Source organism: Pipistrellus kuhlii, unplaced genomic scaffold (assembly GCF_014108245.1).
Source record: "Pipistrellus kuhlii isolate mPipKuh1 unplaced genomic scaffold, mPipKuh1.p scaffold_m20_p_17, whole genome shotgun sequence".
Lineage (NCBI taxonomy): Eukaryota > Metazoa > Chordata > Mammalia > Chiroptera > Vespertilionidae > Pipistrellus > Pipistrellus kuhlii.
The window spans coordinates 8268365-8287284 of NW_023425482.1; the positions used below are offsets into that span (position 1 = coordinate 8268365).

At 52.0% G+C, this 18920-nt stretch overlaps 1 protein-coding gene across 3 annotated transcripts in view; it reads right to left on the bottom strand.

The window, feature by feature from the left end:
• Positions 1–2067: 2067 nt before the first annotated feature.
• Positions 2068–18920, bottom strand: part of ATP2C2 (ATPase secretory pathway Ca2+ transporting 2) — a 57575-nt gene continuing 40722 nt past the window's right edge. For 2 of the 3 annotated variants that reach the window (XM_045582639.1, XM_036440446.2), the window contains 14 exons: positions 18229–18330; positions 18000–18089; positions 16775–16876; positions 13992–14148; positions 12563–12733; positions 11677–11774; positions 11531–11581; positions 10598–10764; positions 9215–9283; positions 9014–9130; positions 7616–7763; positions 6340–6438; positions 6061–6202; positions 2068–2430 (listed from right to left, as the gene is read on the bottom strand). In XM_045582639.1, the coding sequence (XP_045438595.1) occupies positions 2312–2430; positions 6061–6202; positions 6340–6438; positions 7616–7763; positions 9014–9130; positions 9215–9283; positions 10598–10764; positions 11531–11581; positions 11677–11774; positions 12563–12733; positions 13992–14148; positions 16775–16876; positions 18000–18089; positions 18229–18330 (1632 nt within the window). In that variant the 3' untranslated portion in view covers positions 2068–2311. The remainder of the gene's footprint in view (positions 2431–6060; positions 6203–6339; positions 6439–7615; positions 7764–9013; positions 9131–9214; positions 9284–10597; positions 10765–11530; positions 11582–11676; positions 11775–12562; positions 12734–13991; positions 14149–16774; positions 16877–17999; positions 18090–18228; positions 18331–18920) is intronic. The other variant, XM_036440447.2, reaches the window with a different exon arrangement.

The following is an 18920-nucleotide window of genomic DNA, read 5'->3' on the forward strand; positions in this document are numbered from 1 at the left end:
CAATGTCTTTACTACTTATAGGACTATTCAGATGATCTATTTCATCTTCAGTGAATTTGTGGTTTTCAAGGAATTTATTTCCTCTAACTTGTTGAATTTATGTGCATAAAGTTGTTGTTGGAATACCTAGGAGGTTTATAATAATATACCACCTTTCATGCTAATACCGGTCATTTCTATCTTCTTTTTGGTAAGCCTTTAGCCAGACTAATATATTTATTGATATTTTTTAAAAATTCACTTTTGACGTTTTTCCTCTTTTTGTCTTCAACTACACTGATTTCTCTTCTTTACTATTTCTATTTTGGTGAATGTCCTCTGTACATGATGGGTGGAGTGCTTTGTAGATGTAAGTCAAGCTAAGTTGCTTAATGGTGTTCCAGTCTACTGTATCCTTGATGAAAAGGATCCATTTGAGTGTAGTTTGATTTATCCATCATACATTATGGCTTGCATTGTGTTATATTTAGTACATTTTTACCTATCTGTTTTCTTCCAAAAGCTTTATTGTTTTTTTTTTTCTATTTATAATCTACCTTATTTTTTTGTTTTTGTTTTTGGTATGGTATTAATAAGGGTTAAGGGTAATTTTTGTTGCTATTGCAAGTATTAATCAATTCAGGTTTTTTTTTTTATTGTTTTTAAAGGGGAAGCATATTTCTTGGGTCACTCTGCTGAAGGATCCTGAAAAGGGAGAAAGAGAGGGGCAGCAGGAAGTGTCCTGGCCTCAGAGCGAAGCCCCGTAGGAGGCTGTATGCGAGAAGCAATTCAGCCTTTACTGCTTAGCGGTTGCCGGGGAAGATATCACCTCTGCCCAAAGGTTTCTGCAGCCAGTCCCCTCAATCTTTTCTTTTCTTCTTCTTCCTTTTTTATTTATTTACTTATTTTGCAGGGATGGTACATGTGTCTCTCATCATTGACTTCTGGTGTCTCTTGGGGTCTGGGCAGAGGAGCACAGGGACCCCCACCTCCCCAGGCTGTGACTGTTACTTTGGGGGGGATCTGGACTGCGGTGTCTGCAGGGGTTCACTCTGACCTCTACCCTGATCTGGCCCAGGTGTTACCATCCCAGGCAGTGTGTCGTCAGCTACTGAGGTTGGTGTGATGGTTACTTTTCTGTGTCAACTAGAGCGAGGCCACGGTGCCGGGTTGTTTGGTCACACACCAGCCTAGATGTTTCTGTGAGATGTTTAGATGGGATTAACCTTTTAAATCCGTAGCCTCTGAATGAATCAGATTCCCTTCATCATGTGGGTGGGCCGCATCCAATCCGCTGAAGGCTTAAGAGAAAAGACCGAGATCCCCGAGAAGGAAGGAACGCTGCCTCAGACTTGAGCTGCGACATCAACCCTTTCCTGAGTCCCTCTGGCCGGCCAGCCAGCCAGCCCCTGACCATCAGGTGAGCCGGTTCCTTAAAACAGCCGTCGCCAACCTTTTGGACCTCACGGACCACTGGTTGGCAACCGCTGTCTTAAACCTCTTTCCCTCCATCCTACTGGTTCCGTTTCTCTGGAAAATCCTGGCTAACACCTGGGCTTCATTTCTGGTTCTCCGTGGTGGTTTTTGCCCTCTGCAGACAGAGGCGTGGGGCAGAGACCGCTCTGCTCTGCCACCTTTCAGCTAGGAGGACAGGTGCGTGTTAAAAGCCTTTGGGGCAGTGGGTGGGTGATAAGGCTCCTGGTCAGCCAGGCGGGCAGTGGTCCTCTGAAGGGAAGGGCTGCTTATCATCCACTTTTAAAGCTGGGCCTTCAGGTAGAGCACTCTGGATGAGACTGCTGCCCCCAAATAACATGGTAACGCGCACAGGCTGTGGGTTCCCAGCCTGGGCCCTTTTAGGAAAAACACTGATTCAATCCATCCAAGTAATAACCAGGCTCCTGGCCTAGCACTGAACAGAAGCACCCAAAGCCCCCATGCAGTGGAGGAGGAGATGGGCCTGGAGGGCCAGCAGGGCAAGGAGCAGAAGCCCGTCCTGTCCCAGCCCGCCCCGCCCTGCAGGCCCCCAGGCATTCTTCACTCAAGGGCTGCATGCATTGAGCTCTCGCACAAGGACACAGGCAGTCGTGGTTTATAAAAATCACTGATTTAATAAATAGCGGGTGTTTCTGTGCAGCTTCCTCAGAGTCAGTCCCAGAGCCCGAGAGGCACATGTGGATGCCGCCTGGGCCGCGTTTCCTGCTGGCCTCCCGGGGAACTGGGCGAGCGACCTCCTGCTGCGCGTCCTGGAAACACCCTTCTCTGAGGCGGGCCGGGGGAGGGGCGCAGTCACTTAAAAATATAGCTTATCTGGGGCTTTCGTGGTCCGGCTCCACTACGCATCTTCCAGGCGGACCTGGGCTCTCCGGGCCTTGGAGCAGAGTTTCTCACACAGTTTGAGGAGCTCCGACAAGATGAACACGGAGGAGGCCAAGCCGGTTAAGAGCAGCAAGTCTGTGGACAGGTAGGAGAGAAAAGGGTCGGCTCTGCCCAGGGCTCTGCCCCCGCCCCCCTCTAGGTTGGGCAGTGCCCAGCACGGGTCTTCCATGCAGCTCTCAGGACCCCTCACTGCAAGCTGCTCCCTACACCTCGTTCTAATGAGACAGACAGGCAAGGGGGCCAGGAGCCAGGGACAGCCTGCCATGGCCCTGAGCAACTCCTCAAGGACCAGTAGCCTTTCTAAGGGGATCAGGGCAAGGGGCAGTGGGCAGGTTACCCAGGGCAGCTGCCCCTTCACCATTGCTTCTGGCCCAGCCCACCCTGGGTTAACTCTTAAAGACCCTCATCAGACTCCACTGCATGTCATTGCTCAGAACTATCCCTGCTCCCTGTTGTCAACGATTTGGGACAAGTGGTGCCCAGTCACGGTGTTTCCTTCAGAGTTGGTGAGCTGGCTTCATTCCCAGTGGATGGAAACATCCATTAACATTTTTTTTTGGGGGGGGGGGGGTAGAAGGAGAGTCTTCTTTTGTCTGTGCCCACAGGGCATTCCCAGGAGACCCAGGAGGACACTGCTTTTTATTTTTATTTATTGTAATATATTTTATTGATTTTTTTTTTGCCCCCTCCCTCCCTTCCCTACATACCCTCCCTCCCTAGAGTTTTATGTCCATTGGTTGTACTTATATGCATGTACACAAGTCCTTCGGTTGATCTATTATCTCCCCCAGATCTTCCTCCCCTCCCCACTGTAATTTGACAGTCTGCCTGTTGCTTTACTGTCTCTATATCTGTCTCTTGGTTCATTAGTTTATAATGTTCTTTATCATCCACAAATGAGTGAGGTCATGTGGTGTTTCTCTTTCATTGATTGGCTTATTTCACTCAGCATGATGTTCTCCAATTCCATCCAGGTTGCTGCAAATGATGAGAATTCCTTTTTTATGGCAGCATAATATTCCATTGTGTAGATGTACCATGGTTTTTTGATCCAATCATCTGCTGATGGGCACCTAGGCTGTTTCCAAATTCTGGCTATTGTAGATTGTGCTGCTATGAACATAGGGGTGCATATATCCTTTCTGATTGGTGTTTCTAGTTTCTTGGGATATATTCCTAGAAGTGGGATTACTGGGTCAAATGGGAGTTCCATTTTCAGTTTTTTGAGGAAACTCCACACTGTTCCCCACAGTGGTTGCACCAGTCTGCATTCCCACCAGCAGTGCATGAGGGTTCCTTTTTCTCCGCAACCTTGCCAATACTTGTCATTTGTTGATTTGTTGATGTTGGCCATTCTGACAGGTGTGAGATGGTACCACATTGTTTTGATTTGCACCTCTCGGACAATTAGTGACTTTGAGCATGTTTTCATGTGCCTTTTGGCCTTCTGTCTTCTTTTAAAAATATCCTATTTAGGTCCATTGCCCATTTTTTAATTGGATCATTCATCTTCCTTTTATTTAGTTGTATAAGCTGTCTGTAAATGTTGGAGATTAAACCTTTATCAGTGGTATTATTTGCAAATATGTTCTCCAACACCGTGGGCTTTCTTGTTGTTTTGATGATGGTTTCTTTTGCTGTAAAAAAGCTTTTTATTTTGATGTAGTCCCATTTGTTTATTTTCTCTTTAGCTTCCATTGCCCTAGGGGCAGTATCTGTGAAGAAGTTCTTTTGGCATACGTCTGAGATTTTGCTGCCTGTGGATGCTTCTAGTATTTTTATGGTTTCCCGTCTGATGTTTAAGTCCTGTATCCATTTTGAGTTTATTTTTGTGAATGGTGTAAGTTGGTGATCTAGTTTCATTCTTTTGCATGTGTCTGTCCAATTTTCCCAACACCATTTATTGAAGAAACTGTCTTGACTCCATTGTATATTCGTGCCGCCTCTGTCAAATATTAATTGAGCATAGTGATTTGGGTTGATATCTGGGTTCTTGATTCTATTCCATTGATCTATATGTCTGTTCTTGTGCCAGTACCAGGCTGTTTTGAGAACAGTGGCTTTGTAATATAGTTTGAAGTCTGGTATTGAGATCCCTCCTACTTTACTCTTCTTTCTCAGGATTGCTGTGGCTATTGTTCCAAATGAACTTTTGGAGAGTTCTTTCTAGGTCAGTGAAACATGTCGTTGGTATTTTAATGGGGAGTGCATTGAACGTATAGATTGCTTTAGGAAGTATGGACATTTTGATGATGTTGATTCTACCAACCCATGAACATGGTATGTTCTTCCATCTCCTTACATCTTCCTCTATCTCTTTTTTCAGTGTCGTGTAGTTTTCCGCAAATAGGTCTTTTACTTCCTTAGTTAAATTTATTCCTAGGTATCTTAATTTTTTTGGTGCAATGGTAAAAGGAATTGCTTTTTTAGTCTCTGTTTCTGTAGTTTCACTGTTGGTGTATAGAAATGCCATGGATTTCTTGGCATTAATTTTGTATCCTGCTACATTGCCAAATTCATTTATTAAGTCAATTAGTTTTTTAATGGAGTCTTTTCGGTTTTTTATGTACTATATCATGTCATCTGCAAATAAGGATAATTTTACTTCTTCTTTTCCAATTTGGATGCCTTTTATTTCCTCCTCTTGTCTAATTGCAATGGCTAGTACTTCCAGTACTATGTCAAACAGGAGTGGCGAGAGTGGGCATCCCTGTCTTGTTCCTGTTCTTAGAGGGAATGGTTTTAGTTTTTGCCCATTGAGTATAATGCTGGCTATGGGTTTATCATATATATAGCTTTTATTATGTTGAAGTATGATCCTTGTACTCCCACCTTGTTAAGAGTTTTTATCAGGAAAGGGTGTTGGATTTTATCAAATGCTTTTTCTGCATCAATTGATATGACTATATGATTTTTATCTTTCAATTTGTTTATGTGATGTATCACGTTTATTGATTTGCAGATATTGTACCATTCTTGCATTCCTAGAATAAATCCTACTTGGTCATGGAGGACACTGCTTTTTAGATTTGGGGAAGAAAGAGCTGATTCCCCAGTCTTGCCTCAGGCCCCCGTGCCCAGCCTGGGGCTGTCTCCCCTGCTGCCCTGGGTGGGGTTGGCCAATGGGAAGCTTGGGCGAGAAGACAGGATAAAGGCGGGAAGAGGGTGGTATTTGCCCTGCTCCCTCCAAGTCCCTGTGGTCACAGGTCTCTCTCTCTCTCTAGGGACTTCCTGTGGCTCAGTCATCACAGTCACAGGCAAAGGAGGCCAAGCCACCTCTGGCAGCTTCCCAAGTGAGAATGAGGGTCTGGGGAGGCCCAGTGAGTATAGGGAGAGCCCTGGGGCTCCGCACAGGGAATGTGTGGGAGAGCGGGTCAGTAAGTCCCGTCCCTTTCAGCAATGCTATTTCTACTAGTGGCCCGCACCCTGGCTTCACACAAGGGGGTGTCCAGGCCACTCCTGGCTGGGGCACCCGCCATGTCACAGGCTGAGCCTCCTTGCATAGGGGCGGGGAGGGGCCGAGGTGCCAGTCCCCTTCTGCCCTAGATGGTCCTCCTGCCAGAGGCACCTGCTTGCTGCAGTTCCCTGGGTTGTCCCTGTCCCCGGCAGTGACCCTCCTGCCCAGTGCAGGCCCCTGTCTGGTTCTCTGGGGACCCTGCTCCCCAGCTATGTGCTGGCCCCATCCTCCGGTCCCCTCCTACTCACCGAGCGCCCCCAGGTTCTCCGTCTGGAAGACCTTCTGCAGGGGGGGCACGTAGATCACGGCCAGCTGCCCGAGGAGGGACCCGAGCACCGAGTACAGGAACATGTGGTTCCGGAGGAAGCCGATCTCGAATATCAGCTTGGTCTGCGGGGAAGGCACATGGCCCGTCTCAGACAGGATGCCTGAGTCCCAGAGCCCCCGAGGAAATCGGTCAGGGACCTGTCTCGCTGAGAACACGGCTCGGTTCCTTGGGAGAGGAAGTGAGAGGCAGCAGGTCTCACCTGAGAGCGACAAGTCAGGGCATTGAAGAGGTCAAAGAACACGAAACAGGTGAAGGTCATGGTCGTGGTGCGCGGGGTGCTCGCCTTGTCCTCGGGGATCTGGAACACAAGTGCGCGGGGAGGGAATGCAGCCCCTGCCCTGAACTCGCCCATCGCGAGCCGGGCCAGGGCACTGCCACCGCCTCGTGGCTCAGGCCACAGCACGCGAGCTGGACTAGAAACGGATCGAGGCCTCCCTGCAGTCCTGGGTCAATGGTGCGGCCTAGAAGCGTGTCTCCCGAGCCACGCCAGGGCCTGGCCCCGCTGTCAGCGCCTGGGAGGGGCTGTGAGCCTTCGCTCCAAATTGCATGCTGGGGAGGTGGGGTGGGGGAACCTCTCATAAGTAAATGGAATGTCCCTGCCTCCAGCAGGTGACACTGCCACAGGTGCATCCACTTCACCGGTGTCCCTTCCTACAGGGAAGGCAGAAGGACTCCGACCCCATGGAGAACTAGGGTCTGAGAGGCTTAATGAACAAAGCCACAGACCCTCCCTTCTCTGGCACCACTGGGACCAGTCTCAGGTCCCCCGGCTGAGAGAGTGGGGGCTTCCAGGGTGAGAGGAGCTTCCCTCTGCCTGACTCAGGAGGCCATGAACCCTTTAGCCTGTGTCACCATTCCTGCCTGAGACCCTCCCCTGGGGAAAGCTGTCCAAATGGGGCAACTCAGGGGCCTGAGAACCTGCATTTCTCACAGGGTCCCAGGTGCTGATGCTGCCACGGGACACCACCAACCCCCCTCCCCACCTGAGGACAACTGTGTTCCAACAGGAAGGTTCGCATCTCTCCCTCCACCAGGCTAAGGACACACTGGCGGCAGTCCAGTGTCCCATCCGCTGCCTGACCATGGGTGATCGGGGGTAAAAGTCTGCATGGCCACCTGCCAGCTCCGCCTAGCTCACTGGGTGGCTGGGGAGGGGCCTCCTGAACCTGCAGGCCATGACACGACCTGACCTGGCAACAATGACCTCAGGGAACAACACAGGATTTCTTTCAGGAGATTTCAAAGTGTTTCCGGGTGACAACACAAAGTAGAGGCAGGTGTCCCGCTTAGGAAAAAGTCTGAATCCTTCCCTCTGCCCCTGAGGCCTCCCATCCCTCCTGCCTCTTCCCACCTCGGCAGTCAGCTCCCAGTCCCCTACCGTCCACCCCCCACCACAGGGCCTGCCCACCTGCTCCCCACGCCCAGCCCCGCCTCAGCCGCCAGACACTGGGGGGAGCCCGTGAGCACGTCCTCACCTCTTTCCAGAAGATGAAGAGGGTCCCGCTGATGATGACAGCGGCCGACAGGAGGATCTTCAGGACGAGGGCTCTGCTGAGGATCATGTCTTTGACCTTCCTCGGCGGCTGCCGGAGGGTGTCTTTGTCCACCGGCTCTACACCCAAGCTGCTCGGACAAAATGGGTAATGTTGGACTAAATCACTGAAAAAGGAACCCGAAGCAGAGATGTGCTCGTCACCATCGAAGGCTCAGCCAGGATGGGGAGGTGGCAAAGGCGTCCATGTTGTCCTGTGTGACGGGGCCCTCCATGGCCTTGCTGGAAGCCTGCCCTTCCCATCTTCTGACCCCCCCAACCACCCAGTCCCTTAGCTCCATCTGGAGAGACCCCCAGGGCCTGGACTCAGGGCAGCTTGCTCACCTCCATCTGTAACGCCCTCACACACACACACACACCTTGATCTTGAATCCACACTTAGTCATTTTTTCTGCTCAATTTCCACCACCAGGGGACCGACCCACAGCTGGGCCTGCCCCTTCCAGCTGGCCGGAGATACAGGATGCAGGCCCTGCCCACCACAGAACTCCCCGTCCACTAAGGGACACCTGCTTCAGCCCCTTCCGAAACAGTGGTAGGGGGTGGGGGGCACTTAGGAGGGAACAGGCTGGGTGAGGTCCCACTGTGTGCAGATAGGGCTGAGGCCCCAGCCCTGTGCTCAGGAAGCGTGTGTAGAAGAGGGAGCCTCGATTTTGGGGATGTGAGGTGAAGACAAAGCACAGCCCTCTTTCCTCAACACCTGTCACTGGTGATGATTATGCTAATTACAGTAACAGGACATCAGCTACATCTGAAACAACACCCACTGTGTGCTCAAGCACAGTGAGTGCCTTGTTTGCTTTGGCCATCCTGACTCCAAAGCTCGTTCTTCCTCCTCTTAGCTAGCCTAGCTCTCTTTTCTCATTCATTCAGCCACCAATTTACCTAGCTCTGCTCTATGCCAAGCACCATTGTAGGAGCTGGGGACACTGCAGGAACAAAAAACCTTGCTTCCATGACGCTGACATTCTGAAGGGGAGATGGGTTCTATATAATCAGGTAAGCAAGGAAAAATAAAGCAGGGTAAAGTGACAGAGAGGAGGATGCTGTCAGAGTAATCAGGGAGGACTTCTGGAGGTGGTGACCTGAAGGAAAAGGACTGGGCCCTGCAGCTAGCCCAGGGAGAGCCTCCCAGGCAGAATGTCCCATCATCCCCTGCTCTTCCTGCCTGGTGCTTCCCCCTGTGCCCAGTGCTGCACCACGCTTAAGTTTTCCGGGGTTTCCTAGGGCCAGTGATCGTGTTTGCCCACCACGAACCCCTGCACAGAGTTAGGGTGCAGTCCGTGGAGGCGGGCAGAACGGTGTTAGCCCCGTGCCTTACCTCTGTGCAGGCGGCCCATCCATGATGATGTTGATCCACAGGATCTGCATGGCGTTGAGGGGGTTGGGCAAGTTGCACATGGTGGACAGAGCGATGAGGCTCAAGGCCGCGATGCTCCTGCGGGGCACAAGAGGGCACTGTCACCAGTGCCAGCCACGCAGACGCAGCACCTGGCCCTGGGAGAGGCTGGCCTCAACTTACGTGCTCAGCTGAAACCGGACGAAATTTTTGATGTTGTGGAAAATGCCCTTGCCTTCCTCCACAGCACTCCTGCAAGAGAGGAAGAAGCGCTGATGCACAAGGAGGGCCTGGCGGGAAGGCTCAGCCGCCCTGTCGACTGCTAAGTTAAGTGATGGTGTCAGCCACTGGTGACGCCGTGCTTGGAACCCCCTCCTTCCTGTTTCCCCTGGCTGGCGTTCTTGGGGACACACTGGTAGAGAAGGATGATGTCCCAACAGGTACCATCAGCTGCTGGGGACAGGTTCCTGAGCCACGATCACCATTCTATCTGAAGACTAAGTTACTCTGTCACGTGACCCCAGGGCTCTCAGCCCTCAGCCAGGACTCCTGAAGTGCCTACTGCACCTCCCACTCACCCTGGCCAGAGGCACAGCGAGACTAATTAGATCCAGTGCTTAGGTCGGGGCATACAAGAAGAGAGAGCTGGTTCCACCATCTGCTGTATTTTCAGAAGAGCTCTTTGCATGTGAAAGTCCTGGATCACTAATGTAGAAAACTGTCTAATCCCTCCCTTTTTTTGGCTAAAAATTTTGCAAAGGAACTGAAGCTGTAGAGCTATAGATTAACTACGTTTTCTCACTAAGAGCAACTGTTTTAAGAATCCCCAAGGTGCCCAAACCAGTTTGGCTCAGTGGATGGAGCGTTGGCCTGCGGACTGAAGGGTCCCAGGTTCGATTCCAGTCACGGGCATGTACATTGGTTGCGGGCAACATCCCAGTGTTGGGGGGGGGGGGTGTGCAGGAGGCAGCTGATGTTTCTCTTTCATTGATGTTTCTAACTATCTCTCTGTAAAAAAATCAATAAAATATATTTAAAAGAATTCCCAAGGATCTTTTGTAAAGTCGATAATCACATCAAATTTCAATATTTGATATCAGGTTTAAGAAGAGTTTTCCCCACCCCCAACGGTGTTAATGACCTGGGCATTTCTGTCCAATCTCTTTTCAGTATCAACGCAAACACAGCAATAGACTCAAGGTGAACGTACTCATTTCTCTCTCACTGATGCCATTCGTGTAACACCACAGGGTGAGCACGTCTTTCAAATGCTCTTCAAAACCAGTTTTCTAATGGCCATCTCCCGCTGTTGGCATTGAGGGTGACCCAGGATTGCCTTGCGCACGTGCTGCAGCTTTCCATCCGCCCCAGGCTTTGCCACCTGCTGCACAGTCTGCAACATTCCCTGGGTGCCGCCTGCCGTCACCCCAGGTGGCCCCCATGACCCCGCTTTCAGTGGTGTTTGGGCCCGAGGACACCTTGTATTTACAGCACAGCAGGTCTCAGGGGGCAGCTGGTTCACCCCCTCATCTCTGCCACTAAAAAAACACCTAAAGAGCAACTTACATGATGGCTGAGAAGTCATCGTCCACCAGGATCATGTTGGCAGCCTCTTTGCTGACATCTGTCCCCGTCTGCCCCATGGCGATTCCGATGTCCGCAGCCTTCAGGGCCACCGCGTCGTTCACCCCGTCCCCCGTCATGGCCACAATCGCCCCCGACTCCTGCAGAGCCTTTGGCAAGAGGAGGCGAGTGGAGGCACGCCGCCTGAGGCCCTTCCTTCTAGATCCTTCCTTCCCTCCTGACACTCTCTGTCTCTCTCACGCTGTGGCTGACAGCAGAGACCCCTCTCTGAAGGGCACTGGCGTCAGCTGGCCCAAGTCAGAATCCCAGCTCCCTCTGCACTAACTGGGGGAAGTGGGCAAGCCTTGAATGTCTCAATCTCAGTTTCTCCATCTGCAAAATGGAAACAGCAGCCCTTCCATCCCAGGCTGGAGTTAACAAGATGCCAAAGACCACTCGACTAACAAAGGCTAGCCTCTTCTTAGTTTCCCTTTGCATCACCCAACTCCCACTCCCCAATTTTGGTGTAGGCCAGTGGTCAGCAAACTCATTAGTCAGCAGAGCCACATATCAACAATACGCCGATGGAAATTTCTTTTGAGAGCCACATTTTTTAAACTTAAGCTTCTTTAACGCCACTTCTTCAAAAAAGACTCGCCCAGGCTGTGGTATTTTGTGGCAGAGCCACACTCAAGGGGCCAAAGAGCCGCATGTGGCTCACGAGCCGCAGTTTGACGACCACAGGTGTAGGACACAAAGGGCCCCCAATCAGTTCTTCCCTCCCCAGAGGCTGGAAAAAGGAACCGCTGATGCAGCTGCCCTGGACCCAAGGGAGGAGGCCAGGCTTGAGGATGGCGAGGCTCCCGCCAGCCAGGCCCTGCGCCATCCCGGGCCCCAAAGGACACGAGGGGCAGCACCTGTCTCCCCACAGCTTACCTTTATGATTTTGAGTTTGTGCTTCGGGCTGGTCCTGAAGAAGACAGACACCTGCATACAGAGGCGTGAAAGGGCAGAGCCTGAGGGTGGGAAGCCTGAAACACAGCACCCTCCACGCTCCCCGAGAGCCCCCGGGGGGACCCTACCTTCCCCACGTGGTCAGCCAGCTTGCTCGGCTCCATACTGTCCACCTCCTCCCCGGACATGGCACTCAGCTTCCCGTTGCACAGGCCGATGTTCTGTCCTGCGTGGCAGGGAGAGTCCACGCTCAGGGCATGCTCCCGGCCCACAGCTGTGCTCCCTGGCCTCCCCCCACCCCCTCGCTCACCTACCCGACATCACGTCCTGCCCTTGCCACGGAAGAGCAAGAGTAAAACCACGATGGCTACCTATTGCTGAGCACCTGCTAGGTGACACGATCTAATTCTACCCACAGGATTAGCCCACAACGAAGGCCATGTTATCCCCACTTCAAAGACAGCAGACCGAGAGGGAAGTAACGTCCCAGGGTCACAGAGCTGGTGGGTGGTAACCGGAACCTGGCCCCACAGTACCAGGCAGCCTTGGGACGGAGGGGCAGGAAAACCGAGGTGTGACCGCCCTCAGAGCAACAGGAAGAAGGGTAAGGGGGCAGGGGGGCTAGCTAGCCCTCTGCTGACGAAGAGCCTGAGGGTCAGAGTGGTCCAGTGATTTTGCCAAGAGTTCACAGCTGATGCAGAAGCCAGACTGGAACTACGCACTGGGTGGGACCGATGCTGCCTGCGAAGGGGAAGATCATGGATGAAAAGCCCTGGCACATAGTAGGCTTTCATGATACATGAGGGCTTTGACCCTTCTGGAGAACCTGCCAACGTATCAGAGCTGGCAGCCTTGGACGGTGGCATGCCGGGACGTGCAAACTTAAAGCTCAGCATCTTTTCTCAGTACCAAGCAGGTGAGCTCTCCTGACCAGGCTCATGGGGGAGTAACCAGCGGCAGGACCCCGCTCTAAAGGGTGGCAGGTCCTGTCTTCCTCCCCCTCCGCCTGCTCACCTATCGCCAAGGCCGTCTCCAGGGCATCCCCCGTGATCATCTTCACGGACACGCCGGACTCGGAGAGCACCTGCACGGCTTCCTTCACGCCGGCCCTCGGAGGGTCGATGATGCCCACGAGACCCAGAAACGTCAGCTGCCCCAGCTCGGGCCCAGAAGCCAGGGCCAGCACTGCGGAGAGAGCAGAGCCACCGAGGCGTCACCGGGGCCGCAGTCAGCCCTGGGCCCGCCGTGTCGCAGTTCCTCCTGGCGGTGAGGGGCTTGGGCACCGAGTTCCCGGACCCCGGAAGGGGAGGCAGAGATCTATGCGGTGGTCACAGGCCTACCCAGGGCAGCGCGCCTCACCCCAAGCAGATGCTGAGACAGCTCCCCTGGCCGCAAATAAGGCCGCTGTCCAGGGTGCTACAAACCCCACCCCACCCCAATAAGAGCGCCTTTGAGAAGGCCTGCAAAGTCTATGGGTTCCCCTGGTCTGCTCTGTTTTGTCACCCCAGCAGATGGGATAGCAGCTCCAAAGGTTAGGGAAGATGTGCGTGAGGCAAACACAGGGGAGAGGACTCTTGTTTTGGTGGCACACATGCCAGGCCTAGCTCCTAGTGGCCCCTTATTAATACCGGAGGGGGCTGTGGTCCGAAGCCTCCGCCGCGCCTCCCTAGGACAGCTGCCCTGTGCCCACACAGGTGCTGGTCCCCCTTTCCCGAGGCCGAGATCCCCTCCCCACCTCGCTCCTGTCAGCGAGCTGCTAGCGACAACGTACAATGTGTTCCTAAGGGGGAAACCAAGGCCCCGGAAGCCAGTGAGGCAAGCCCGGGGCAGCCCATCTCCCCGAGGAATGCACGTGTTCCGGAGTGTTTCTCCAGACTTCCTCTGAAAGCCGACAGGATGAGAAATGACTCGACAGGAAACGGGGTTTTCCACACTCAGCCCATCGGGGGGGCCCTGGCCCCGGTGCAGAGCACTGGAACCAGCTGCCTTGACTGACAAGAGCGCTAGGCTCTCCTGACAGCCAGCGCTGAGCAAGACAGCCAGGAAAATCGCTGTTTCCGGGGCATCCATTCATCTTACAGGGGTCCTCAAACTTTTTAAAGTGGGGGCCAGATCACGGTCCCTCAGAGAGCTGGAGGGCCGGACTATATGAACTACTAATTCCTACTGTAACACCTTGGCTGCGCTCACTGCCCAAAAAACCTGGTGGACCGGATCAGACTCCTCTGCGGGCCACATGTGGCCCGCGGGCCGCAGTTTGAAGATGCCTGTTCGGGAACAGGGAGCCGCCTCTCCTCATCCTGAGCTGCCCCTGGATCAATGGGTGTCTTTGGAGGGGAGGGGGTGGGGGGGCCTATCCATTCCACACTTGCTTGACTTTCATTTGCAACTGCCTGCTGCCACTCTGACATCCCCTCACCGACCGAGGACCCTGAGCACTGACCCCGTAGGCCAAGCGACCCCATCCTCTTCTCTGCCTGCTGGCAGAAGGCCCGCTGCTGGGGCGTCAGCGGCAGGGCGATGCCCCCGTTGTTGTACTTGGTGCAGTAGTGAACCACCTCCTCGAAGGCCCCCTTCATGAAGTAGATGTCTTCCTGCTCCTAGAAAAGGACAAAAGGGGAAAAACCTGTCACCGGGGGCTTCCTGGTGATGTCACCTCATCCACAGAGAGGACCCTCAGCGCTCTCCGGGGGAGGGGCCATCGGGTAAGTTACGGGAAACCCACACCATGGAATACCACGCAGCCCATGAAAGGCATAGGCTGATCTTTGACCCCCTCCGCCCCACTGTCTGCATTATGTCACCGTGTTAATGTCACTCAGCATGTTTCATTAATGGTTCACATCTCAGCCGGTGTGTAACAAGACGGTGAAGGGGAGTTAGCTCAGGTGGGGGGTAGGTAAGGAGAGAAGGGGCAAATTATAAAGAGCCTCTACTTTTAAAGCCACATTTCCATATTTTTAAAATCCTCACCCAAGAACCTGTTTACTGATTTTAGAGAGCGAGGAGGAGGGAGAAGGAGGGAAGGAGGGAGGGAGGGAGGGAGGAAAGAGAAAGAGACACGTGAATGTGAGAGAGAAATATCGATCGCTTGCCTCCTGTAGGTGACCCAACTGGGATCAAACCTACAACTTTTTGGTGCACTGGATGATGCTCCAACCAACTGAGCCACCAGCCAGGGTCCATAGTTTTTTCATGAGATTATAATACATTCACCTTCAGGAGGATGATTTGAAGGTATTAAAACATTTTTTAATTTTTCTTTTTACAAATCTATAACCTCTTTCAAGCACCCAGAATTGACATGTCCATCCAAGACCTGGAATGAGCTGGCAGAGCTGCCCCCTGCCCTGAACGAGATGAGAAATCTCAGCATGGACAATACGTGATAGATTCCAGAAAGAATGGGGGAGAAGGGGATGGTTGGAGGAAAAGGCAGAAGGCAATAAAAAGCATTTTTTAAAAAAATATATTTTTTTGTGCTATCTGGTTTGGCTCAGTGGATAGAGCGTCGTCCTGTGGACTGAGGAGTCCCAGGTTTGATTCTGGTCAAGGGCATATGCCTGGGTTGTGGGCTCGATACCAGTAGGGGATGTGCAGGAGGCAGCTGATCTATGATTCTCTTTTATCATTGATGTTTCTCTCTCTCTCCCCCTTGCCCTCCCTCTCTGAAATCAATATATATGCCTAAGCGACTGTCTGATCAGTAGCTATGATGTGCACTGACCACCAGGGGGCAGACACTCAACGCAGGAGCTACCCAGCTGTGGTTCTTGGGGAGAGGAGGGAGCCTGATTCCGGGGTGCGTCACCTGAGAACTGCTTCTCACAATCTGGGACCCCCGGGGAATGTCATAGAGCTGGTTTTGGCCTGATCCCCGCAGGCCAGGCTGAGGGACCCCACCTGCCAGAGGGACCCCTCTCACTCTGCAGGTACCAGTTGAGCCCTGGCGCTGCCCCAGGCGCAGCTGGCCGGGGAGGAACCCTGGGAGGCTGGCTCCAGGGCATGTCCAGCCCATCTTGCCCAGTCCCGCCCCACCAGCTTCTAATTAATTTCCTTTCAATGTGCATGAATCCATGCACTCGGCCTCTAGTGTGTGTGTGTGTGTGTGTATGTTTTTTTTTAATTTTAAAAAAAGATTATTTTTATTGTAGAAAATATGTAAAGCCACCAAAAAGTTATAAAGAAAAAAAAAAAGAGTCAGCTGAATCCCCACCATGAATAGTTGGGTATATAGTCCTTTAATCACTTATAACATGCACACATGTGTGTCTATGCATGTGTGTATGTGTGAGCTCACTGTTCACACCATTTGTGTGGGACCCCCTTCAGAAATGAAGAATTGGTCCTTCATTGTAACAGTTAAATAAGCTCACGTGCGTAAAAAAACTTAGCATGGGATGCGAAGGAAGGACCTAAGTTAACAATGGGGTCCATTTATCAGAAGCCTACGGCCACTCTACCCGTGTTTCCCCGAAAATAAGACATCCTCCGAAAATAAGATCTAGCGCATCTTTGGGAGCAAAAATTAATATAAGACACTGTCTTATTTTCGGGGAAACAGGGTAGTAGTAATTACTCAGCAACTATATTACAGGCCAGGGACTCCACCTTGAGCTTGCATCCAAATCCCTGCAAACACAGATTACTGGAGCCTACCCCTGAGATTCAGGAGTTCAGTTGGAACCTGAGAATCTGCATTTCTGTTTGTTTGTTTTTGTTGATCCTCACTCGAGAATATTTTTCCATTGATTTTTAGAGAGAGAGTGGAAGGAAGAGGAGAGGGAGAGGGAAACACATACACACACACACAGAAACATTGATGTGAGAGAGACACATCAATTGGTTGCCTCCCATAGGTGCCCCAGAGGGGCTGGGGATTGAGCCTGCAACCAAGGGACATGCCCTTAACCAGAACTGGACCCATGACCCCTCAGTCCGAGGATCAATGCCCTAACCAATGAGCAAAATGGGCCAGGGCAAGCACCAGCATTTCTAACAACTTCCCAGTTGGTACGGGAACCTCACGTGGAAGACCAGGAACTCAGTGAAAAAATCTCAGAAGACCCAAGATAGCCAAAGACTTAATTGCTATCACCATACTGTCATGTGTCTGGAACTTCACAGAAGCAATGGAAACTAACCCCTCTCGCTGATGTCTGCATTTGCTCGATTTGGGGGGGTGGGGGGAGGTTGTGGCGGAAAGGGGCCAAGAAGCAAACTCACCTCATTCTTGGGGCTGCACTTGACTGCCATCCACTTCTGCTCTGAACTGAACGGGATCTCTTGTTTTCTCACGTAGGAATCTTTAATGTCACTTAAGTCCATCTAGGGTAATAAAACGGGAGTTTTCAGTGAAGCATTCTAAAGCAATTTCTATGCAAAGCTCGGTCCATTGAGATGACTCCCTAATGAAACCATCTCGGGCAGATGAGAAATCCAAGCATTTAGGTCACAGAGACAGGACATTTGCTTTCAAATGTTCCAACCAGGAAAAAAACCACCTCTTTTATCTTGTCTCAGGGGCAGAACCACGTGGACCCTGAAACAGCTCCCAGCTGAGACTTGCTCAGAGACAGGAGCCTGTGGGGTCCCTTCAGAAGAAATGTCAGACTTGAGGATGGAGACATTTCTCCCAAAAGGGTCCCCTGGGTCCGAGGGTGGCCTGTTGTCTCAGCCTGGGGTCCTCACCAGATCTGATGTTTGTTGGCTCTTTGGTGGTTTGCGGGCCAGTTAGTTGACAACTTTGAGCCTCAGTTTCCCCAACTGACCACGAATCCTAACCTCGCATCCCGTTGCCTCACAAGGGGTGAAAAGGGGTCCGTAGGAAAGCAAAAAATCTACTTTCTAAATATTTAAAGCGCAGCCTGCCGAAACCGGTTTGGCTCAGTGGTAGAGCATCGGTCTGCAGACTGAAAGGTCCCAGGTTCGATTCCGGTCAAGGGCATGTACGTTGGTTGCGGGCACATCCCCGGTAGGGGGTGTGCAAGAGGCAGCTGGTCGATGTTTCTCATCGACGTTTCTATCTCTCTATCTCTCTCTCTTCCTCTCTGTAAAAAATCAATAAAATATATTAAATATTTAAAGCGCAGACATGCATGCAGTACACTAACAGACATTCAACGTATCTGTGGCATTAAAATTCCATGGAAGGAGTGACTAGGAAAAATGCCTAAAAAGGTTCCTGAAGGAGGGTATTATGGGTTGCACTGTGTCCTTCCACCAGGTGTGTTGAAGTGCTAACCCCAGTACCTGGGATCTTATTGGAAATAGGGTCTTTGGAGATGTAACCACGGTTAGTTGAGGTCTTTAGGGTAGGCCTAATCCAATAAGGCTGGTGTCACGGTAAGAGGAGGATGGACATACAGGGAGGACACCATGTGAAGACAGGGTCTAACCGCTGAGCCCGGGGCCAATGGAATGTATAAAAAGGAAATAAAACATTTCCCACCTTCATTGCCAGGGCGATCAAGGCCCCTTCCGTGGGCTGTCCCATCACGGAGTTCTTCCTGATGATGGCGTTGTTGGCCACACAGCCTGCCTGCAAGGGGGCATTTCGGAATCTTTAGTTAATATTCGGAGCCGGCCCCCGACGGGTCCCCGGCCCATTCCGACTGGAGAGAGTCCCCATCAGCCCCATGTTAAATGCATCTTTCTCTCACGGCGCCGCTGACACCTACCTCCACCAGCTTCCCCACGGACACGTTGGAGAACTCCTTCACGACTTCCTTCGACGGTAAAAGGCAGACTGTCCCTTGGCCGTTGTACCCAACTCCGCTGACCTGCAGGGCAGAGGGACAGAAAGGATGTCCTCCCGAGTCAGAAGTACACTCCCCTGGCTCAGCCCTGGCATCTTTTCTGGGGGTTCATTCCAAGGACAAAATCCTGGCCGCAGCCCCGGCTTCAAGCAGGAGATAGATGCTCCCGGCAGGATTGCATGTTAGCGGAACACCCCACTAACCGCCTCGAGTCATAAACGACAATGATTCTGCGCTGCAGCCAGAAGTCTGGGTAAGAAAACCAAGTAAGCGCACAGGAGAGTGCTTATGTTCTAGAAAGAGCTCGGCAAACCTCTCCTTCTAGCGCCAGATAGCAAATTTTTAGCCTCTGTGGCCCGCGCACATCTCTTGCGACGACTCAGCTTTGCTGCTTGGCGTGAAAGGAGGCACTCACTACATATGAACAAAAGGGGTGGCCGTGTGCCAACACACTGTATTCGCAAAAGTAGGCGCTGGCCCAGGCCTGGCACGGCTGACCTCGAGGTATGGGAGATTTTGTGAAAAAAGCAGCAAGATACAGAACTGGGGGCTCACCACTGTGCTGACACACAGGAGAGACTCAATGCCCTAATGGACACAGTGGTGAGTGTACC